The 25,366-nt window shown below is 46.6% G+C and overlaps 1 protein-coding gene across 8 annotated transcripts in view; it reads right to left on the minus strand.

Moving 5' to 3' along the window:
* Positions 1-25,366, minus strand: part of COL11A2 (collagen type XI alpha 2 chain) — a 186,161-nt gene that overhangs the window by 110,459 nt on the left and 50,336 nt on the right. For all 8 annotated transcript variants that reach the window (XM_040324940.1, XM_040324939.1, XM_040324947.1 and 5 more), the window contains exons 2-3: positions 2,855-3,022; positions 1,014-1,224 (exon numbers count right to left, since the gene is read on the minus strand). In XM_040324940.1, the coding sequence (XP_040180874.1) occupies positions 1,014-1,224; positions 2,855-3,022 (379 nt within the window). The remainder of the gene's footprint in view (positions 1-1,013; positions 1,225-2,854; positions 3,023-25,366) is intronic.

Genomic DNA, 25,366 nt, shown 5'->3' on the forward strand with positions numbered 1-25,366 from the left:
AGGGATGTAGTCCCCAGGGAGGGGGTGAGCACGCTGACTAACCCCCAGCCAGAACAGCTCGGATGATGGGGGCAAGCTTACTGAGGAGTAACAGGGAGTAATAAATTCACACAAAGAAAAAAAACATTTAGAAGGGAAATCGAAGGAAAAGATAAGTGAGGTTCACCCAAAAACTCAATTCTTAACATTAGGTTGAGGCTCATTTTGGGAAGCAGAATCGGGTGTTTTTTTTTAAATCGAAGCAGTACTTACCGTTTTAGAGATAGATGTTCTCCGCTGCTTCCGGGTATGGGCTGCGGGACTGGGCGTTCCTATTCGATTGACAGGCTTCCGACAGGCTTCCGACGGTCGCATACAGCGTGTCACGATTTTCCGAAAGTAACCGAACGTCGGTGCGCAGGCGCCGTATAGAGCCGCACCGACGTTCTGCTTCTTTCGGCTACTCGTGACGCGATGTATGCGACCGTCGGAAGCCTGTCAATCAAATAGGAACGCCCAGTCCCGAAGACCATACCCGGAAGCGGCGGAGAAGATCTATCTCTAAAACGGTAAGTACGGCTTCGATTTAAAAAAAAAACACCTGATTCTGCTTACCAAAATGAGCATCAATCTAATGCTAAAAAAATTTTTTTCGGGTGAACTCCCGCTTTAAGGACAGGGCAGGTGCTGGCTCCTTAACAACCAACTAGTTTCTGGTTGTTAAGAAGCCTGTGGGTGGTAGTTGCTTGGACCACTTCCTATTTAATGCATATATTTACTTATTTATTTCCTTTAGTAAATTGACTGTTGAATGCAGTATTTATGCAGCGTCTTTGCTTTTTGAGGTAAATAAAGGGATAGTCATTTTTAGTATCGTATGCGGTATTTGGGAGAAATGTGTCACACGACCCAAATATCGAATGCGATAGGCTTTAGAGAATGGAGCCCAAAATATGGAATTAAAGCAGACAGAAGAGCAAAAAAAAATTACTCAAGAAGTATTTGAAAAAAAAAGGTGAGCCATATTTACTGACTTTCCATCGGCCAGATTGACCCCGCTGAATAAAGCATAGTCTTCAGGTTTGGGATTTCCGTGCTGGTCTTCATACAGAAAGACAGGAGAGCGTCCCACTTCTACTCCGATCTGCTGGATTCCATCCCCGTTGTATATGGAAAAAAGGAAGGCCTGCGTCCCAGGCTTCGCCCGGAAAAGGGCCATAATGGAGAAGTCCTCTGGGAATTTACCTGCAAGAATATAAAATGTTAGCTCTGCAGACACATAGGGCTAGATTCAGGTAGGGCGAAGTAAATTTGTGCGGGCGTAGCGTATGTTATTTACGCTACGCCGCCACAATTTAGAGAGGCAAGTGCAGTATTCACAAAGCACTTGCTCCGTAAGTTGCGGCGGCGTAGCATAAATCTGCCGGCGTAAGCGCGCCGAATTCAAATTGTCAAGAGGTGGGCGTGTTTTATGTAAATAAAACATGACCCCACATAAATGACGTTTCTCACGAACGGCGCATGAGCCAGCCGTGAACGTATCCCAGTGCGCATGCTCCTAATCACGTCGCAAATAGTCAATGCTTTCGACGTGAACGTAATTTACGCAAAGCCCTATTCGCGAACTACTTACGCCAACGATGTAAACGACGCAAAATTCGACGCTGTCCCGACGTCCATACTTAACATTGGCTATGCCTCATATAGCAGGAGTAACGTTACGCCGGAAAAAGCCTTACGCAAACGATGTAAAAAAATCCGCCGGGGGGGGCGTACATTTCTGAATCGGCGTATCCAGCTCATTTGCATATTCTTCGCTGAAATTGACGGAAGCGGCACCTAGCGGCCAGCGTAAATATGCACCCTAAGATACGACGGTGTAGGAGACTTACGCCGCTCGTATGTTAGACTAATTTAAGAGTATCTGGTTTCCAGAATACGCTTACATTTACGACGGCATAGATTCAGAGTTACGACGGCGTAGATTCAGAGTTACGACGGCGTATCTAGTGATATCTACTGATACGCCGGCGTAACTCTTTATGAATCTAGCCAATAGTATCCCAATAGGTGACCCACCAATGTTTCACATCATGATGATCATCACACAATATTGGTGAGTTTGAGGTTAGTCGACTCGTGTGACACTGGAACATCCCAACAGACCACCATCATCACTGGTGACAATTGGATACTCAATTTCTTCTTTGTTAAAACAATCAGTCCACCCAAAAACATAATTAAAGAGAACATGTCATATAAAAACCCAAACTCCCCTTCCTGCCAAAATCTAGACACCCATCCGTGCCTAACCTGACCTTTCAATCACTCTATTCTAATCCCCACCAAGACTCCAAGGCATTTCTAGCAAATTCAGACCCAATCTTGCCAATAGTTGCACACTTATGGTAAGCCCTCCACCTTCCATCTGTTAGCATTGGGACACAGTCATTGGCTGTTCGGGCCCCCTGCTCCCCCAATGTGCACTGTGATGTCACATGTTCCCCTGGCAGGATTTTGACTGGGGATCAGTGAGCAGTCAACACCTAAAATCCCAAATGGGCCAAATGGGGGGGGACCAGACAATAGAAAGAATAGGACAAATAATGGGCAGACCAACCCCCCCCCCCCCCGCCCCACAAGGAAAAATGCTTTTTGGACTTCAGCAGCTACTAAAATACTTGAAGAATTTGGTTGTTGAGAGATAATTCTTGACAGGAATAAACTTTGTATAGCACACCAGAATTCTTATTTATCTCTAGTATTTATCAAAACTAGATTGCCCATGGGGGCATTAAGCTTGGTTCATTCTTTGCCAGCCCTCTCCTGCTCCCACCCCCTCTAAGTCAAACTTTTAAAGGTGCAATAGAGGTACCTGGAAATAATTGCCTCGTGGGGGCGCTGATTTGAGCTTGCTTTGAAATCTTGTAGGCCACATCTCCACCAGTGCTTGAACGTCGGGCCGGACAAAGGCCAGAGGTCTTCTTTACACCTTCAGGTTGTGTGTTAAATTTCAGGCCTTTCAGGATGTCAACAGGGTCAGCTGCAAGGAAAAAGACAACAAAGAAAGGAGATGAGCAAAGAAAGTCACATCTGGACCATTTTTGGCACTCAAAAAATGAGATTTCAGTTGACGTTTTAATTGTAACTATTAGCAAAAAGCAATTTCGGACATAGTTTTACATCTTTGTCTGTTTGCTGTGTCATATTCTCAAGATCATTTTCCATGATAGAAATTTTTCATGACATACATATATATATATGCTCTCTACTAGAGCTGCACGATTCTGGCCAAAATGAGAATCACGATTTTTTGGTTTAGAATAAAGATCACGATTCTCTCATGATTCTTGTGGCGTAAAACCTTTCACATTATACAAAAAAAAATTGGGATAACTTTACCGGTTAGTTTTTTTTTTTTTTTCAAAAAAATTGCATTTGAAAGAACGCTGCGCAAATACAGTGCGACATAAAATATTGCAACAACCACCATTTTATTCTCTAGGGTCTCTACTAAAAAATATATATATAATGTTTGGGGGTTCTAAGTAATTTTATAGCAAAAAAAAAAAAATATTTTAACTTGAAAACTAACAACTGTCAGAAAAAGGTTTAGGGGCAGATTCACAGAGATTTGGACAGGCGCAGCGTATCAGAGATACGCTACGCCGCCGTATCTTACCTGGCTCAAAGTCGAATCCAGGAAGATTTCGTGCCGTAAGGCCTAGTACACACAAGAGGATTATCCACTGGAAACGGTCCTCCGGACCGTTCCCGCGGATAAATCCTCTGGCGGATTTTGATCTGATGGTTGTACTAACCATCAGATCGAAATCCGCGTGGAATCCGTCCGCGGTGACGTGTCGCGCCGTCGCCGCGATGATGACGCGGCGACGTGCGCGACGCTGGAAGGTAAAGACTTCCCACACATGCGTCGAATCATTACGACGCATGCGAGGGAGGGGATCGGACGGATTGATCCGGTGAGTCTGTACAGACCACCGGATCAGCATGCTAAGAAATTTTTATCCGCTGGAAATCCATCGGCCCGAAAAATATCCGCGGAAAAATATCGGCTGGGCCGTACACACCACAGGATCTATCCGCTGGAACTGATCCGCGGATAAATACCAGCGGATAGATCCTCTCGTGTGTACGGGGCCTAAGTTACGGCGGCGTAGAGTATCTCTCGGCGCGTAATTCAAATCGGCGGGTAGGGGGCATGATTCATTTAAATGAAGAGCGTCCCCGCGTCGAATGAACTGCGCATGCTCCGTTTCGAAATTTCCCGCCGTGCTTTGCGTGAAATGACGTCGCACCGACGTCATTTTTTGAACTTAGACGTGAGTTACGTCCTTTCCTATTCACAGACGACTTACGCAAAAAAAAAAAATTTAAATTTGACACGGGAACGACGGCCATACTTTAACATGGCAAGTTTATCTATACGCCACAAAATAGCAGCTTTAACTTTACGCCGGGAAAAGCCGACTAGCGATGACGTAAGAGAATGCGACGGCCGCGCGTACCTTCGTGGATCGACGGAAAAAGCTAATTAGCATACCCGACGTGGAAAACGACGCAAACTCCACCCAGCGGGCGCCGAAGTATTGCACCTATGATCGGAAGGCGTACGCCTGTCGAATCGAAGCCAGAAGCCGCCATATCTTGGTTTGAGGATTCAAACGACGCGGGAAATTTGAAAGTACGCCGGTGTATCAGTAGATACGCCGGCGTACTTGCTCTGTGAATCTGGCCCTTAGTGTTTAAAGGGGTTGTAAAGGTACATGTTTTTTCATCTTAATGCATTCTATGCCCCCCAGGCCCCCTGTTTACTTACCTGACCCCTCGAAAGTCCCACACCGTGAATGAGCTGGCTTCTCAGCCAAACTTTTCGGCTCATTCATTGGTTAATTGATAGCATCGCAGCCATTGGCTCGCGCTGCTGTCAATCAAATCAATGACGCGGCGCGCCGTGGGGTGGGGCCGAGTGATACAGTCGGCGGCTATAGCCACCGGCTGTATCACGGGAGCACGCCTGGAAGAACTAACCCCCATGGGAGAGAGCTCCCATGAAGGGGGTTAGTTCTTGCGGGGAGGAGCCGAGACAGAAGCCGAGGGCCCCAAGAAGAGGGGGATCGGGGGCAACCCTGTGCAAAACGAGCTGCACAGTGGAGGTAAGTATAACATGTTTGTTATTTAAAAAAGCTTTAGCGTCCCTTTAAGTGGTTAAACGTTCCTAATTTACATACAGAAGTCTATTCCTTTGATGTAAAAGCCAAATTGATACAATGTTTAGACTTAACATTCCACTGATAGAATGTTTTAAAACTTGGCAGACTGCCCAGACTGACTTTTGACGGCTGAGAGCAGAGAGAAAATTCTCTGCATACCAAAGGCTGGGAAGATCGGGAAACCCTTTGTCAAGATCGCAACGGGGAAAAAATCGAGATAACGATTCTTGACGATTAAGATCTACTCTGTGCTGGCTATCTCTAAATCGGATAGTGCAGCAAATATAATTGCAAGAAAACCAGTTGCAGGATAAGGCACTTGCACTACCATGTCTTTCTGCCCTTGCGTACACATAAGCTCAAAGGACACTCTTTAAGGGTCAATGGCTCATTATGGCAAATATCAGAACAGTGGAACATGCAGCTCAAAGCATGAAGCACGCAGACCTGGTCAAGAGGTTCAGTTGATGTTTGTTCAACTATAACAGCAAATTACAATGTGGGATGATCATTGGTGTCACCAGGACAAGAAATGAGGACCAATCAAAAATTTGACAGTTGTCACCAAATCAAGAGTAGAAGGGAAATCTGCAAATGGGGACACCTTTTCTGGTAACATCTGTCAATAGTACACAGGGCTGGTGCAAGGATTTTTGACACCCTAGGCAAAACTTCATTTTTGGCTACACCCCCTTTGCCTTGCCCATGTATACCCCACTTTTTTATTGAAGGGCCCATCAAATGCAGCCTCACCAGCGCCCATCAAATGCAGCCTCACCAGCGCCCATCAATGCAGCCTACCAGCGCCCATCAATGCAGCCTCACCAGCGCCCATCAATGCAGCCTCACCAGCGCCCATCAATGCAGCCTACCAGTGCCCATCAATGCAGCCTACCAGTGCCCATCAATGCAGCCTACCAGTGCCCTTTAATAAATGTTTGCTTGCTTCCATTCATTCGGGAGTCGGGGCACAGACACAGTCCTCTGCCGCCGCTGCGCCTCTGACACTATGTGCGAATGGAACAGTGACTGCCTGCTGATTCTAAGGCCTCGAAGGCCAAGAAAACTGCTTCTTGCCGAGAAAACCGTTCGTGTGTACGAGGCTTTCAGGTTTCTCGTCAGGAAATCTGGCCAGAATCTCGACGAGAAAAAAAAGGGAACCTGCGCTCTTTTTTTTCATCGAGATTCTCGTCGGCCTGTTTCCCGACGAGAAACCCGAGAGTGTGTATACTTACCTGTCGCCGTGGAAACCCGCGCATGCTCGAAATGACTTTGACGCATGCGCGGTAGCTTCCAGGTAGGGTGAAGCAAGATGGCGGCGACGGCATCGAATGTGACGAGCGCATGCTCGTCGTACGCAATGGCGTCACCGCGTTTTTTCCTTCCTGCCAAGAATCTCATCAGGGAAAACAACGTTTTTTTCCTGACGAGATTCTTGCCCGTGTGTACATGGCCTCGGGCCTCGTACACACGGCCGAGTTTCTCGGCAAAAAACAGTTTGTTTGTTTTTTTGCCGAGGAAACCGGTCGTGTGTACACTTTTCGACGAGGAAACTGTCGAGGATCTCGTCGAGCCAAAAAGACAGCATGTCTTCTTTTTCTTCGACGGGAATGGGGACATGAGATTCAGATTATATTCTGTTGTTTTTTAAGAGCCCCTGGTGGAGTTGAGTCGCCTCCTGTGACCTCTCCTCTTATTGTCTGGTTGCAGGCCCACCAGTGACATTACCGTCCTACGTGTGGTCAGTGACGTGCGGTGTTACAACTGTACAGAGACCCATTGTTGCAGAGCATTGCATACAGATATCTCCATGCAGAGAAACTTAGGGGTTGATTTACTAAAAGCAAATAGACATTGCACATGCATCAGGCCCCCTAATCAAAATGCAGGGCGCCGGACGTATTGATTTCAATGGGGGGGGATTTGTTTTTTGTTTTAAGCACATGGTTAGAGCCAGAGGTTCTAAAAGTCTTCAAAAAAAGGGTGGGCTTGGGACGCACTGTGCCCTGAGCCCACCCAGTTGTGTGACAATAGCCAATGAATATTGGCTATTGTCACACTGATTTTCCTGACATCTGAGACCCGTTTCCCGATTGGCCAAAAGGAGAGGCGATTCTATTGAGCAACGATGAGGAGAGAGGAGGAGGGAGGAGATGTGAAGGGCTCTGGAGGAGATACAAATGATCACACCCCTGGTTGGATGCCGGGCATATGAATTACAGCGGCGGTGGTGTTTTGGAAGCGCCAATTAGATTGAGCCGTGGGCTCTAATATGCTTCCAAAAGGGTAAACAACGGGCACACTGCTGTGCGTTCGCTGGTTACATCTCTTCCCTAACACTGACCTGCCTCTCAGCCAATCAGGTGCACCGGGTCTGGTTACCCTGTCACCTGATTGGCTGAACCAACAGGCGTCGCTATTGGACGCCTGACGGGACAAGAGGATGATAGTCGGAGATGAGGATGGTGTGGAGCATATGATGGGCACACTGGCAGCATTTGATGGGCACACTGGCAGCATTTGGCACAGTGGCAGCATATGATGGGCACCCCGGCAGAGTTTGATGGGCACAGTGGCTGCGTTTGATGGGCACAGTGGGGGCTTTTGATGGGCACAGTGGCGGCATTTGATGGCACAGTGGCTGCGTTTGATGGGCACAGTGGCAGCGTTTGATGGGCACAGTAGCATCATTTAATGGCACAGTGGCTGCGTTTGATGGGCACAGTGGCAGCGTTTGATGGGCACAGTAGCATCATTTAATGGCACAGTGGCTGCGTTTGATGGGCACAGTGATTGCATTTGATGGGCACAGTGGTGGCGTTAGATGGCACAGTGGCTGCGTTTGATGGCACAGTGGCTACGTTTGATGGCACAGTGGCTGCGCTTGATGGCACAGTGGCTGCACTTGATGGCACAGTGGCTACATTTGATGGCACAGTGGCTGTGTTTGATGGCACAGTGGCTGCGCTTGATGGCACAGTGGCTGCGCTTGATGGCACAGTGGCTGCGCTTGATGGCACAGTGGCTAAGTTTGATGGCACAGTGGCTACGTTTGATGGCACAGTGGCTGTGTTTGATGGCACAGTGGCTACATTTGATGGCACAGTGGCTGTGTTTGATGGCACAGTGGCTGCGCTTGATGGCACAGTGGCTACATTTGATGGCACAGTGGCTATGTTTGATGGCACAGTGGCTGTGTTTGATGGCACAGTGGCTACATTTGATGGCACAGTGGCTATGTTTGATGGCACAGTGGCTACATTTGGTGGCACAGTGGCTGTGTTTGATGGCACAGTGGCTACATTTGATGGCACAGTGGCTATGTTTGATGGCACAGTGGCTGCAATTGATGGGGGTTTTTTTTCAAACTTTTTTTCAGTTTGTTTGCCCCCCGCCAAAAAATGTGAGCACCAGCACGCCACTGTCTCCAGCTATTTCAATGGCCAGGCCATGATGACGTCACGGTTGTGGCATGGCGTTCATGGCACAGTGTACCTCGATGCAGAGCGCAGAAGTCATCTGCTAAGGCCGATGTGAAGCCCTCCTAAATGACACCATTTTAGGAGATATTTAGGGAACCTACAAGTAACACCTATTAGAAGCTTTCATATTCTTACATATTATTTGAAGTCTTAGAGCACAGTAATGGGGGGGGGGCACATTTTGGATTACAGTGTTGTAGAGAGAAGCTGCAGATGATTGCAGAGAAGCACAGAGCTGCAGAGCATTGCAGAGCATCACACAGCTGCAGAACATTGCAGTAACACAGGGCTGCAGAGCATTGCAGAGGATCACATAGCTGCAGATGATTGCAGAGAAGCACAGAGCTGCAGAGCATTGCAGAGGATCACATAGCTGCAGATGATTGCAGAGAAGCACAGAGCTGCAGAGCATTGCAGAGGATCACACAGCTGCAGAACATTGTAGAGAAGCACAGAGCTGCAGAGCATTGCAGAGGATCACACAGCTGCAGATCGTTGCAGAGAAGCACAGAGCTGCAGAGCATTGCAGAGGATCACACAGCTGCAGAACATTGCAGAGACACAGAGCTGCAGAGCATTGCAGAGGATCACATAGCTGCAGATGATTGCAGAGAAGCACAGAGCTGCAGAGCATTGCAGAGGATCACACAGCTGCAGATCGTTGCAGAGAAGCACAGAGCTGCAGAGCATTGCAGAGGATCACACAGCTGCAGAACATTGCAGAGACACAGGGCGTGCACACGCCTCAGTCTACGGTGCCTCACTGAGAATTTCTGAGGTTTGCAGAGCCTCGCAGGTGTCTGGACGTCGCAGGGCTGAGAGAATGGAAACTGGCAGCTGTAAATATTTCACAGTAAAAATGCCAGCGGAGTCTGTAATATCCATCAACAAGGAGCCCCGAATACACCCTTCCCAGGAATATACTGCTTATACAGGAGAATATCCTCCACACTGTCCTATGTTCATGTGTCCCCAACCATGGCAAAGAGCGTCAACTTATAGCGCCAAAATCTGTAGGCGAAGGACACGTCCCCATCATTTCATATGGGAGTGCAACGCTACCGGCTGGTCTCCAAGTGGAAAAAAAGACATCTATAAAAACGTATAGCCAACATTTTTTCGAGTTCCTTGTTAGGCTTGTCGAGAAACTTGTCAAGCTTTCTTTGCGTACACACTGTCAAGACCAAATCTCGTCGTTCTCAAATCCGGTGACGTAAAACACGTACGACGGCACAATAAAGGGGAAGTTTGATTCCACTGGCCCCACCCTTCTGAGCATGTGCGGGTTTCTAAGCATACACACGAACGTGTTTCTCGTCGAAAACCAGCCCGAAGAGGAATTTGAGACTGCCGACGAGGAAAAAGAGAACTTGTTCTCTTTTTTGCTCGTCGAGTTTCTCGACAGTTTTCTCGATGAAAAACATACACACGACCGTTTTCCTCGGCAAAAAAGCTCTCCCACCAAGTTTCTTGAGGGATTCTGTCGAGGAAAACGGTCGTGTGTACGAGGCCTTATACTCCAAATTTGTATTCATTCCAATGTAATGTCAAGTAAATGACTTTATAAAGGATTTGCCGTGATTTGGGGAACGAAATTGACCCTTCTTCATCAAAATAGGAAAGCAATGTTGACAGACTGGACTGGAATAGGGATATAACATACACTATATTACCAAAAGTATTGGGACGCCTGTCTTTACATTCACATGAACTTTAATCAGGGCTGTCTTAATAGCATCATGGGCCCCTGGACAAAGTAATGCTCTGGGGCCCCTACAATGATGACAGTGCAGGTAAACAGACAATCGGAATTTCCTCCAAGAACTTTTCTTGTCGGAAAATTTGAGAACCAGCTCTTAAATTTTTCTTGGAGGAAATTCCGACAGAAAAATTCCAATGGAGCCCACACACGGTCTAAATTTCCGACCAAAAGCTCACATCGGACTTTTCTTGGAGGAATTTCCGATCGTGTGTACGCGGCATTACAGTGATTAGTGCTAAAACAACTTCAAATATTTTAGACAGGGATTTCTACATGAAAGTTTTGGGTTCTTTACATAACCAGATATTACATAGTGTAAGAGAGATGCATAATGGCAGAACTCCAAGAGATTGCCTGTGTTTGCATGGAAAGTGAGATGGGACGGCAGAGACAGATCTGAGGGTATGGAGACAGAAATAAGAATTACATATACATTAGTGTAATATCAGATGGCTGCTGCCTGAGATTTGTCTAAAAAAAACAGTATGCAAAAAGGTGTAGGTGAAAGAGGGAGGTCATGGGAATAGACAGTGGGAGAATTAGGATGATCAGGGAAGAGTGGAGACGAGAGAGAGGTTGGTAATCAGGGCTCAAGTCCTGCGGGAACGCGTGGGAACGGAGTTCCTGCACTATTTTCACAGCAGGAACGCAGTTCCCTTTGCAGGACTAGAGCAGCCGAGCCGCCCGAGCCAATCCTTCAATAAGCGGTGATGCTCAGCTCGAGTCACTGTCAGGGGCAGGGGAACCTTAGTAATCCTTTATGTTACTGGCTGCTTCCTGTATATGGATTCATCGGGTAGTGTGCGGGTATTCCGTCACTTCCTCGATGCCACAATGTCTCCTGGGAGCTTTTGTCATTGTTCCCAGGAGAAATTGCGGAGGTCTGCCGCGAGTTATCGCAGGATTCTAAAAGAACTTGCAGTGGATCGGAAAAAAAAAAACACGTGGTTCAGTAATTATGCATATGAGTGTATTATTTTTTTTTTAGTGGGGGAGTGGATCTTGGGTGGGAGTTCCCACACTTTTTTCCCCAGGACTTGACCCCTGATGGTAATGGAGAATAAGGAAGATGAGGGGAGGGGGAGAGAAGGTGCAAGGACAAGGTAATAGAAGGGTAGAAGGCAGAGGGTAAGGGGAGGAGAGAGGATGAGACATTGGAAGGGTAAAGGGATTGAGGGCAAATTTAGGTGGAAGGTGTGTGTGGGTGTGGGGTGGACGATCAGGTAAGACAAAAAGTGAGGTCAAGGAACAGGAATGATAGGAAGATGGTAAGTTTGAGGAGTAGGAGAGATAAGAAGATGGAAATTCAAAGCATTAGAGGCAAAATAAAGTTAGAAAGTTAGGGAAACTGGGGCGAGAGATAGAAGAACTGATTACATTTATTGAAGTAAACTTATGAGCAGCGCTGTATCCTGGCCTAGGCCAACAAGGGGGGCACATTGCAGGGGGGCAGCACGGAAAGAGTCCCCGTCGGCTTGCGCTACACTATTAGTGTCTTATGGGGCGGACTGGGCAGAGAGGCAAATTAGTCTAGCGCCTCCATGAAGCGGCCGCACTGCTTCCGGTATGCGGTCAGCCAGCATGCCACAACTGTGGGGGGGGGCGGAGCTTCTAATTTTGACTGTCCTATCATCCTGGACGACAAAGAAAGCCTCAGGCCTCGTACACACGACCGAGAAACTCGACGGGCGAAACACATCGTTTTGCTCGTCGAGTTCCTTGTTAGGCTGTCGAGGAACTCGACAAGCCAAGTTTCTCCATTACCGTCAAGGAAATAGAGAACATGCTCTCTTTTTGGCTCGTCGAGTTTCTCGACAGTTTCCTCGACGAAAATGTACACACGACCGGTTTCCTCTGCAAAAAAATATCTCCCAGCAAGTTTCTTGCTGTTTTTTGCCGAGAAACTCGGTCGTGTGTACGAGGCCTTACTGTGCTATATGTTTTCTGCTGCACCATTGGCATGATTATATCTTCTTAGTCCCCTCAATAAAATTATCCGAATTTTGGGCCAGATTCACATAGAACTGCGGCGGCGTAACGTATCGTAGATACGTTACACCGCCGCAAGTTTTCATCGCAAGTGCCTGATTCACAGAGCACTTGCGATGAAAACTCCTCCGGCGCAAGGCGGGCCAATTCAAATGGGCGTGTGCCATTTAAATTAGGCGCGCTCCCGCGCCGGACCTACTGCGCATGCTCCGTTTCGCAAATCCCGTCGTGCTTTGTGCGCCGTGACGTCATTTTTTCGAACGGAGACGCGCGTAGTGTACTTCCGTATTCCCGGACGTGTTACGCAAACAACGTTCATTTTTAAATTTCGAAGCAGGAACGACGGCCATACTTTAGACAGCAATACGTTTGCTGACTAAAGTTAGGGCACCTAAAACGACGACTAACTTTGCGACGGGAAACTAGACTAGCGGCGATGTAGCGAATGCGAAAATCCGTCGGGGATCCGCGTAACTGCTAATTTGCATACCCAACGCTGGTTTGCGACGCGAACTCCCCCCAGCGGCGGCCGCCGTATTGCATCCTAAGATCCGACAGTGTAAAACAATTACACCTGTCGGATCTTATGGATATCTATGCGTAACTGATTCTATGAATCAGTCGCATAGATAGAAACAGAGATACGACGGCGTATCAGGAGAAACGCCGTCGTATCTCTTTGGTGAATCTGGCCCTTTGTGCCTAAAGTAGAACTATCATATAGGAACACTTTTTTTTTTCATTTTAGATAGAGTAAGGGAAGGGCGGGTCTTAAACAGAAAGGGGTGTGGCCTTGACAGGAAGGGGTGGGTCATATTTAAATTGGGGGTTGCACAAGTTTAGTCAGGCCTAGGGCAGCACAAAACCTAAATACACCACTGCTTATGAGGGATAAGAAAATGGGACTAAAATAAAAAAGGACCGGGGAACGGGGGAGATAAGATGGTAAGTTATGGGATAGAGGGGACAATAAGGAGCACGTTTGGGGAATAGAGAGAATGACAAAGTCGAACACCAGGAGCAAAGGAAACAGACTTTTAAAGGTCAGGATAACAGACGGGAAAGGAAGGTGGAAGATCAGAGGAATAAAAGATAAGCGGAAGATCGAGCTTATAGAACGGATGGGAATGGGGAAGGTCAGGGGAGTAGAAGGAAAGAGAAGGAGGAATGAGAGTAGGGGAGCTGAAAAAGAAGGGGTGGTAGGCCAGGTGAATGGAGGAAGGGGGTGAGATGATGGAAGATCAGAGGAAAAGAAGATAAGCGAAAGATTAAGCTTATAGAATGGATGAGAATGGGGAAGGTCAGGGGAGTAGAAGGAAAGAGAAGGAGGAATGAGAGTAGGGGAGCTGAAAAAGAAGGGGTGGTAGGCCAGGTGAATGGAGGAAGGGGTGAGATGATGGAAGATAAGAGGAATCTGGGGGTATATAAAGTGAAAGGAAGTTGAGGTAAAGAACGCAATGAAGAGAAAGATTGGAGAATAGGCAGAATGAGATTTTGGAATGTCAGGAGAACAGAGGGGAAATTTAAAGTTAGGAACATTAACGAGAAACCTAGGGTGGAAGGTCAGAGGAACAGTTACAAAGAGGTGGAGGGTCAGGTGTATAGAAGCGGAGGGAAGGTGAAAGGTCAAGAGAATAGAAGTAAAGAAAAATTAGGCAAATGGAATAGGTGTGCTTAAGTGCAAAACAGTTATTTGGATAAGGGAAGTGTAGGGTGAAAGAATAGAAGCTGGAAGATTGAGGGAATATGAAGGTAGATACGTTGGAGGATGAGGGGAATATGAAGGTAGATACGTTGAAAGATCAGAGGAATGTAAAGGTAGATATTTTGAAAGATCAGGAGAATATGAATTCAGATAAAAGATCAGGGGAATGTGAAGGTAGTTACATTGGAAGATCTGGGGAATGTGAACTTATATACGTAAAATAAATACGTTAAAAGATCAGGGGAATGTGATGATAGTTACCTTGAAAGATCAGAGGAATGTAAAGGTGGATACATTGAAAGATCAGAGGAATGTAATAGTAGATACATTGAAAGATCAGGGGAATGTAATGGTAGATACATTGAAAGATCAGGGGAATGTAATGGTAGATAACGTTGAAAGATCAGAGGAATGTAATAGTAGATACATTGAAAGATCAGGGGAATGTAATGGTAGATAACGTTGAAAGATCAGGGGAATGTAAATTTAAATACGTAAAAGGATCAGGAGAATGTGAATGTAGATACTTTGAAAGATCGCAGAATGTAAAGATAGATAAATTGAAAGATCAGGAGAATATAAATTTAGATGCATAAAAGATGAAGGGAATGTGACGGTAGTTATATTGGAAGATCAGGGGAATGTGAATTAGATACAGTAACATAGACAATCAGGGGAATGTGAAGTTAAATACGTTAAAGAATCAGGGGAATGTGATGATAGTTACATTGAAAGATCAGAGGAATGTGAAGGCAAATATTTTGAAAGATCAGGAAATGTGATGGCAGATACATAAAAGATCAGGGGAATGCGAAGGTATAGATACCTTGAAAAATCAGAAAAATGTAATGATAGATACATTGAAAGATCAGGAGACTATTAATTTAGATACATAAAACATCAGGAGAATGTAAAGGTAGGTACATTGAAAAATCAGGGGAATGTAAACTTTAATATGTTAAAAGATCAAGAGAATATGAAGTTAGATACATAAAAGATTAGGGGAATGTGATGGTAGTTACATTGAAAGATCAGGGGAATGTGAATTTAGATACGTAAAAGATCAGGGGAATCTGAAGATAAATACGTTAAAGGATAAGGGAATGTGATGATAGTTACTTTGAAAGATCAGGGGAATGCAAACAGAGATACATTGAAAGATCAGGAGAATATGAATTTAGATGCATAAAAGATCAGCGGAATGTGAAGGTAGGTACATTTAAAGATCAGGGGAATGTGATGGTAGATAACGTTGAAAGATCAGGGGAATGTAATGGTAGATAACGTTGAAAGATCAGGGGAATGTGATGGTAGATAACGTTGAAAGATCAGGGAATGTGATGGTAGATATGTTGAAAGATCAGGGGAATGTAATGGTAGATAACGTTGAAAGATCAGGGGAATGTGATGGTAGATAACGTTGAAAGATCAGGGGATGTAATGGTAGATAACGTTGAAAGATCGGGGAATGGGAAGGGAAATATGTTGAAAGATCAGGGAATGTGATGGTAGTTGCATTGGAAGATCAGGGGAATGTAATAGTAGATAACATAGAAAGATCGGGGAATGTGATAGTAAATATGTTGAAAGATCAGGGAATGTGATGGTAGATAACGTTGAAAGATCGGGGAATGAGAAGGGAAATATGTTGAAAAATCAGGGAATGTGATGGTAGTTGCATTGGAAGATCAGGGAATGTGAAGGTAAAGAAGGTGGAAGTTCTGGGGAACAGAGCAGAATACACAGACAGAGGAACGGAGCAGGGAAGGAGGCAGACTAATGAAAGGAGCCGATGTGAATGGCAGACTCCCAGTAACACGATTCTCTCAGTCTGCAGGACTTCCAACCAGAAGCCAGGGAGGAAAAAGTCATTACCCTCCACATACCTCAATCCAAGTGGGAGCTGGAGACAGAGAGTGAGGAGGAGAGGGAGAGAGGGATGGGGAAAGGCAGAGGAAGAGGAACAATTTATACATAATAACCGAAGGCGAGAGGCAGCAGCTTCACTGGAGTCTTTCGTCCAGCTTCGTTGTCCCTTTCTGTATAGACAAACCTTCTCTTGTCACTTTATCATATATATCAGGCCCCAACACACAGAAGGTCACCACTTATCTGGCACATTATGGCATGCTGGACCATTTGATCGCTCTGGCCATCAGTGCACTAGAAATATTGTACATATACAAGTTCTGGCATATCCTACTGGCCAGAGTCTGAGGCCCCGTACACACGGCCGAGAAACTCGACGAGCAAAACACATCGTTTTGCTCCTCGAGTTTCTTGTGAAGCCGCCGAGGATCTCAGCGGGCCAACTTTTCTCATTGAGGAACGAGGAAATAGAGAACATGTTCTCTATTTGGCCCGACGAGATTCTCGTTGGTTTCCTCGGCTGAAAGTGTACACACGGCCGGGTTTCTCGGCAGAATACAGCTCCGATCGAGTTTCTGGCTGAATTCTGCCGAGAAACTCGGTCGTGTGTATGGGGCCTTAGATTTCTCCAAAGGTTGATAGGGGTTTCTTGAGCAATGGGCAATTTTTGCCTCACCATTGATCATTTTAGCTATCTATAAGTGGTTAATTCTTTACAATTACCACAAGTGTAAGGAACATTCTTCCCACTGACAGGCATGTACTGGGCATCGGGGCTACCGGGAGTTTCCCGGTGCGCCGATGGCTCAGTGGGCCGGTCAGGTGCAGACCGGCAGCCGCTCCTCTCTGACAGTGAGTGATCGAGATTTCACTCCAGTCAGGAAGAGCAGCTGCCGACACTTGCTGTAGAGAAAACTCGGCTTTCTGCTCCCTCCAGCCTGCAGGGGGGGGACAGACAGTCGGCAGACTTTCCTTCCTCTCTCCCCTTCCTCTCTGTCACATGACTGGAGAGAGAAACAATGCTGCCTTTTGAACTGTGAGTACACGTGGGAGAAGAGGGGGGGACACACTCTGATGTGAAGAGGGCTGCTGATGGGGGACACATTGATGTAAGGGGGCTGCTAATGGGGACACTCTGACGTGAAGAGGACTGCTATAGGGTGACATTCTAATGTAAGGGGGACGCTGTTGGGGACACTTTAATGTAAGGAGGACGCTGTTGGGGACACACTAATGTAAGGGGGACACTGTTGGGGGACACTTTAATGTAAGGGGGACGCTGTTGGGGACACTCTAATGTAAGGGGGATGCTGTTGGGGGACACATTGATGTAAGGGGGCTGCTAATGGGGACACTCCGATGTAAAGAGGGCTGCTGATGGGGGACATTTTAATGTAAGGGGGACGCTGTTGGGGACACTAATGTAAGGGGGACGCTGTTGGGGACACTAATGTAAGGGGGACGCTGTTGGGGACACTAATGTAAGGGGGACGCTGTTGGGGACACTAATGTAAGGGGGACGCTGTTGGGGACACTAATGTAAGGGGGACGCTGTTGGGGACACTAATGTAAGGGGGACGCTGTTGGGGGACACTCAAAATGAAACAGGTCAAAAAGTCATTTCAAGGGTTCGTCTTGGTTGAGAAAGGCTGCTCTAAGGCCTGCTTATAACCGATAGTTTTCATAGCTTGTTCCAGATTACATTGTGTACTGCAGAGTGGGTGATTTATGCCAAAATTAGAACAAAATGTATCCAGCGCTATCAAGTCAAGAATTGGAAGCTTTGCTGCGAGCCCTCCTGGAACTCACAAACAGCAAAGAAATACAATATCAATATTATGTAAGTTTACTGGAACTTTGCTTTGATTGAAATCGTTCAATAAGTGGTGCAAAATCAGCACTGCAGGGAAATTTGAAGTGTAATAATATACATTTTCTCCGATAATGGAAAAACCTGTCATCCAGGAAGGCTCATATGCCAAGGAATCCAAACAGTTTTACTTCTGCACAGATCACATGCAGCTTCTACTGAAGTTATAGGACTACAAGTTCCTGAACGTTTGGCCACACAAATAAGGTCATGTTGGGACTTTTAGTGTTTACTTGCAGGTAAAACGAAAGCTTAGAACAAATCAGCAATAGCAAATATATTTTCATGAAAGCGGGGCTCAAGTCCTGCGGGAACGCGTGGGAACGGAGTTCCTGCACTTTTTTCACAGCAGGAACTCCGTTCCCTTTGCAGGACTAGAGCAGCCGAGCCAATCCTTCACTAAGCGGCGATGCCCAGCTTGAGTCACTGTCAGCGGCAGGGGAACCTTAGTAATCCTTTATGTTACAGGCTGCTTCCTGTATATGGATTCATCGGGTAGTGTGCGGGTATTCCGTCACTTCCTCGATGCCGCAATGTCTCCTGGGAGCTTTTGTCATTGTTCCCAGGAGACATTGCGGAGGTCTGCCGCGAGTTATCGCGGGATTTAGAAAAAACATGCGGTTTAGTAATTATGCATATGAGCGTATCATTTTTTTTTTTTTTGGTGGGGATCTTGGGTGGGAGTTCCCACACTTTTTTCCCCAGGACTTGACCCCTGCATGGAAGCAAAAGCTGAGCAATTGACTGTCTTTTGCAACCATTCTCATCCAGGGCTCTGTGGAACCAAAAGCCTCGTACACATGACCAGGATTCCCGACGGTATAAAGTCCGCCGGGAATCCCGACGGGAAAACCGAGAACCTGCTCGGTAAGTTTCCCCGTGTACACATGGCCAGGTTTTTGTCTGGAAAACTGCGGGAAGAGCTTTGGCCGGGAATCCCAGCCGTGTGTATGCTCCCTCGCAGTGTTTCCCCATAGGGGTTTAAAACCCCGGGAATCCCGGCGGGAAAGTAAAGAGCAGGTTCTCCATTTTACCACCGGGATTCCCAGCAGTTTTCCAGTCGGGAAAACTGTGAGGAAGCATACACACGTCCGGTTTTCCCAGACAAAAGCTCCACCCACAGTTTTCCTGGAAAACCGGTCGTGTGTACAAGGCTTTAGAGTTCCTCCAGAAGTTGCTAGGGGTTCCTTGAGCTGTGGTTACAATAGTGAATAGTCTTTCGCTATTGCCACACAAGTGGGCGTGCTCGGGGCGCAGTGCTCTGCGCCCCAAGCCCACCCTTTTTTTAAGCCAATTGGATGAGGCAGGTGAGGTTTAATGTTGATAAATGTAAAGTTATGCACTTGGGGGCTAAGAATATGCATGCATCATACATACTAGGGGGAGTACAACTGGGGGGATCTGTAGTGGAGAAGGATCTGGGGGTTTTAGTTGATCATAAGCTCAAAAATTGGCATGCAATGCCGAACTGCAGTTTCCAAAGTGACCAAAGTCCTTTCTTGTATTAAGAGAGGTATGGACTCCAGAGAGAGAGAGAGATACAAATGTTCCCCTGTTCAAATCATTAGTAAGACCTCATCTAGAATATAAAGTTCAGTTTTGGGCACCAGTTCTCAAAAAGGATATCGGGGAACTGGAGAAAGTGCAGAGGAGGGCAACCAAACTGATAAGAGGCATGGAGGAGCTCAGCAATGAGGAAAGATTAGAGGAACTGAATTTATTCTCTCTTGAGAAGAGGAGAATAAGGGGGGATATGGTCAACATGTACAAATATATAAGAGGTCCATACAGTGAACTTGGTGTTGAGTTATTCACTTTACGGTCAACACTGAGGACATGGGGGCACTCTTTACGTCTAGAGGAAAAGAGATTTCACCTCCAAATACGGAAAGGTTTCTTCACAGTAAGAGCTGTGAAAATGTGGAATAGACTCCCTCCAGAGGTGGGAGGAGTTCCTACATTGGTTGCAAGCGGTTCCTTGAGCTGTGGCTAACTAACCTCTCATCTGATAATGCCCTTATATTTCCAGGTCCATTGCCACTTCGCAGACCCTGTAGCATGTCACCAATGATCTTTTTAACTGACTCTAAAGATGGTATTCTAACCACCACTTTAAGGGGTTATTCATCTGACTGATCACCAAGCTATGGGGCACTATTCCTACTGAACCAATAATCTGATTTTAACAGGGGTTCCCTAAGACCTGAATGTTATTTCAAGGGTTTCTTTAGATCAAAAAGGCTGAGAAAGGCTTGTCTAGAAGGATATGCATAATATTCTTGAAAATATACCAACATTGGCTTAACTGGGGGACAGGGCAAGTAGAAAGTCATATGGGCGTTGTAACGGTCAGGGGTTAACGCTGTTTACGATATTCCATTCCACCAACCTAAGACAGCTTATCGACACTCCACAATCCAGCAGACAGGACCCATTGGATTTCCCCCAGAAACGAGACACACACAGCTCTGTTCTCTGGTTCCAAATGGATAGATCTTTTAATGACAAACTCAGGCTCTTTTTATACACTAAAAAGCATGCTGCAGTAATCAAAGGGACAATGAAACACTCCGCCCACAACATCATACAATGGGTACTAACGAGTCCCCCTCAATCCACATCTTAGACAGACATTCTGACTCCGCGATAAGCTATTCTCACCTGCTACACAATACACATTCCTTTAGTAAATATAGGTCAGACGTCTGACCTTTAGAGGGTGCTAATTCACAAGCTGAAACAGGAGTACCCCGCATCCTTCAAGAGCCTCTGGGTCCCAGGGGCCATACCGTTACAGGGTAATGATAAAGATGAGGTAGAGCTTCACTGAATCAGGGCACAAAAGGAGAAAAGGGGTGGGAACTAGGGCCAATTTGCCTACACATATAATTTTTGAGCATGGGGGAAACCCATTCAAGTACAGGTAGAACAAGCAAACTCCATGCTGACAGTGTCCTGGTTGGGAATAAAACTGAGGACCCATCTATTGCTAAGGCATAAGTGCTAACCACTAAGCCATAGAATTGCTTGTATGATGCTTCACTTGTAAGATCTCTTTGCCATAGTTTTCATATTCACTCTCGTCTACCTGGGATGACCTAGAAAATGTCAATGGTGCAGATGAACAAAACATATACATGGTCCAGGACCATTTCCTCTTATTCCCCTTGGCCTCAACAATGTGGCATTACGGCACCCAGAAAAATGGTTACGGTTTGTATTATTTTTTTTTTTAAATCAGATAATTTTTATTGAAAACAAACACAAATAACATACACATACATTTTCCAATGCGCTACAAAATACAATAACCACATATTGTCGGGGAACGGTTTGTATTAGGGTTGTCCCAATACCACTTTTTTAGGACCGAGTACAAGTACCGATACTTTTTTTTAAATGTGTCCCCAAATGCAGCCATGTCCCCCCACATATGCAGCCATGTCCCCCCACATATGCAGCCATGTCCCCCCACATATGCAGCCATGTCCCCCCACATATGCAGCCATGTCCCCCCTATATCCAGCCATGTCCCCCCTATATGCAGCCATGTCCCCCCTATATCCAGCCATGTCCCCCCTATATCCAGCCATGTCCCCCATAAATGCAGCCATGTCCCCCCTATATGCAGCCATGTCCCCCCTATATCCAGCCATTTCCCCCCCATACCTAGATGCCGCCGCCGCTGCATGGTTAAACAACGTGCGGGGAACATCACAGCTTTCATTTGAATAGCTGTAGTATTCCCCGCTGCGCCGCGTATAGACACTCCCCCTTGCTCGGGATTGGACAGATCCCGAGCAAGGGGGTAGTGTCTATACGCGGCGCGGCGGGAAACACTACAGCTATTCAAATGAAAGCTGTGATATTCCCCGCACGCTGTTTAACCATGCAGCGGCGGCGTTGTTGCGGTATGCGACGGGGTCGGCGGCGGCATTCGTTGCAGTGGCGACGGGGGTGGGTGGGGACAAGTATTCTATTTAGGTATCGGGGGTATTTGCGGGAGTACAAGTACTCCCGCAAATACTCGGTATCGGGTACCAGTATCAGTATCGGGACAACCCTAGTTTGTATTATTAGATGCAGATCCGTCATGAGCCATCTTCAGTATTTTCGGACACTGGAGACAAATCATATGCTGAAGACGCACCAGGAGATATACGGCAGAACGTGGAGCGGGTGGGGGGTCTGCAGGAAAGGCACACAAATCATTCATATTCACACTTTCTACAGGCCCCACAAGAAGACAAATACACAGATCTGTGTTATCTGACTGAGCCTGGGGTCAGGGGGCATTTCCTCTCTAAGCTGGGAGGCCACACACACACAGGCCTGGCTCTGCCGCAGGTGAACGGCCCATTAACCAGCCCTGCTTGTCACTCACATAAAGTGCTACTGTGCGGAATGTTACCCAATTCACCATGTGTTCTATAGGAGCAGTGATGGGGCCCCGGGAGTAACACTGCAAAAGGGCCGCTGACTCTTGAAGTATTATCTAAATTCCCTTTTAGATTTTACGTTTCCATGAGCAGAGCCACCTAATTCTCTTGTATTGAATTGTATTGTAACTTTATATCTCCTAAAAGGTTTAGGAGATATTTGCAAAAAAATAGCGGCACCGATGTATACGGCGCATGCGCTGTAGACATCGAGCGTGCCGCTACTAATGGCATCATGCCGTTAGTGGCGGCTCCCGCGTGCATGGCGCATGGAGGAGGCCGCTACAGGGGCTTCGATCTCAGGTAAGTAATTCATAATGAGCTAGTATGCTATGCATGCTAGCTCATTATGCCTTTGTCTTGCAGATTGTCTTTTTTATTTTTTTGGGACGAGATTACTTCCTCTTTAAGGGAATTCCTCAGGGACCCCCCAGGTCATCGGAACTAGTGTCCTCATTGGAAAATTGCCCCTCTTTTACTTTTCGGGGGACAGCACAAAATTTGGAATTTTCTTTTGCGTTCACTTTCAATGATAATAGTAAGCAGGACAAATAGGGAGGGTGAATCTCCTTAGAGGACAGCAATGAAAACTGACAGGGGTTCTAATTCATCGCCATTCCACCGAAAACTAAAAGTAAAGTTTTTCCTTTAAAGTAAATATTTCAGGTGCCAGTTGCTCTGTAGCTGACCCGTAGACATGAATCATGATATGGGATCCATTGTAGGACGCTTGTAATAATCGTCATTTATTACTGTTATCATTGCGATCTCTTATTATTATACGTTTCGGATTACAGCTCATCTGTTTCCACTCGCCCCCTGGGTGGGGGATTTGGGCTGATATCGCTCTACTTTCTTTTGTTTCCAAAGACAGATAAATATCTTTAACGCTGAAAAATGAAAACAATAATCTGCACAATCATTTGTAGCTCCGGAGGAGACGGAATGCAGAGCTGTGTAATGTTCAGATGGAGGATCAGATAAGTAATACTGTGCACCTCTCTGTATGTACGAGTACCAACCTGGAGGACAGGACCCGGGGACAGAAATCATCTGTTATTAATATCACCGGCAATCAGTGGCTGCTGGTACTAACGTTTTTTGGGGGGACAGCAAACGAACACCCCCCCTTTCCAAGTCCGTAGTCACCTTTCCACAGTTGCGGCGCCACGGCCCACGGCTTCCTCAGCTTGTCCTCCTTAACAACCTGATCTCTCTCCTGTCCTGATTGGCCAGGAGGAGAAGCCAGAACACAATAGCAAATATTAATTTGCTAGTGTCACAAGTGGGTGGGTGCGGGGCGCAGTGCTCTGTGCCCCGAGCCCAACCTTTTTCAATCCAATTACAGCCTGAGGCTCTAATCATGTGGCTTTGGGAAAAAAACCTCATAGAAACCTATGAGTCCCCACTTGCAAACAAGGGGGTGGCCCCTGCACCCCTTATGAACCAGCCACTCCTGCTGGCAACATCACTACCAGGGCTTTTTTTCAGCGGGAACGCGGGGGAACGCAGTTCTGGCACCTTCTGAACTGACTGTATGTAATAGCAAGAGATGCTGGGGTGTGCTGCAGGGTATTGATGCTCACTGCTGTGAATTTATTTTTGCAGGGGGGTCTATTGTTGCTGGTGGGGGACCTATTGTTTCTAGTGGGGTCTTATGTTGCTGGGGGGGGGGGGGGTCAGCTGTTGCTGAAAGAGATCTACTGTTGAGGGAGGGGTCTATTGTTGATGGCAGCCAGAGAGAGTCTATTAATGCAGGCTGTACGGAGATCTGTCGATGCTGCCGTGAGTCTATTGTTGCTGGCGGGTAAATTATGTTGTGGGTGGGCCATTGTTGTTAGGGGGATCTATTGTTGCTGGCTGCGGGGGATCTATTTTACTGCTTTTCTTGATATCATTACCAAATTCCATATAAATTACTTAGCACCACAAAATTATACTTGGTTCTAAATTGTCTAAAAGGGGCGGTACTGGGAGGTGGGTAGGGGGCGAAGAAAAGGGGTGACTCGGAAAGGGGGAGTTCCTGCACCTATTGTCTGAGAAAAAAAGCCCTGATCACTACTATAAACATAAACTGAACTCCACTCAACAGCTTTCATTTACAGGGGTTGTAAAGTCTCAAGGTTGTTTACCTTAATGCATTTCATGCATTAGGGAAAAAAATCTTCTGTGCTGCAGCTGACCCCCAGAGCCCCCCTCCCTTTTATTTACCTGAACACGGTCGTTCCAGCGATGAGCATGAGACCAGCTGTCTCTGTCCTCATTGGATAGATTGATAGCAGCAAGAGCCATTGGCTCTCACCGCTGTCAATCAAATCCAGTGACACAACAGTGGGGGGCGTGGCTGAGTCCTGCTGTCTGTGTCAAAAGACGCAGCAGTGGGACTTGTGAGCGTGCCCGCACGGGTGCCCCCATGCAAAGCGACTCTCCATGGGGGGCACCCGATAAAGAGGAGGGGCCAGAAGCGCCGCCGGGACATCCCAGAAGAGGAGGATCAGGCTGCTCTGTGCAAAACCCTTGCACAGAGCAGGTTAAGTACAACAAGTTTGTTATTTAAAAAACAAAACAAAACAAACAAAAAAAAAACTTTACAATACTGTATATTCCTCAATCGCCACAAAGCATAAACATGCACTTTGCCTGAACCAATGGCCTTTGCAACACCAGTTCTATCATATAAAAGTGGTAGTGGCATCATTCCTGTGCTGGGAGCAGGGCTGTGGGTGGGGCCCAGCAGGCTCCACCCACTACAGGTTTCCTGCAGAAAACGACAGGAGGGGGCGGAGACAAGACCAGTCTCCCTGCACAAGGAGAGAGAGCAGCAGTGAGCGGTCTTTATTACAGGAAGGAAAAGTCTCACACTGGATTACTGCACAGATCTGGAAGAAATACAGGAAGCCCACAAAGATTCAAGGAAGAATACACATGATGAATGTATTTTGACAATGTGAAAAATGTCAAAACTGCCCTGGACAGCAGACGGTTAAATTAGAACTATAGGCAAAACTTCATTTTGGATAGATCAAGGAAGGGTAAT

The sequence above is a fragment of the Rana temporaria genome, chromosome 9 (genome assembly GCF_905171775.1).
Source record: "Rana temporaria chromosome 9, aRanTem1.1, whole genome shotgun sequence".
Lineage (NCBI taxonomy): Eukaryota > Metazoa > Chordata > Amphibia > Anura > Ranidae > Rana > Rana temporaria.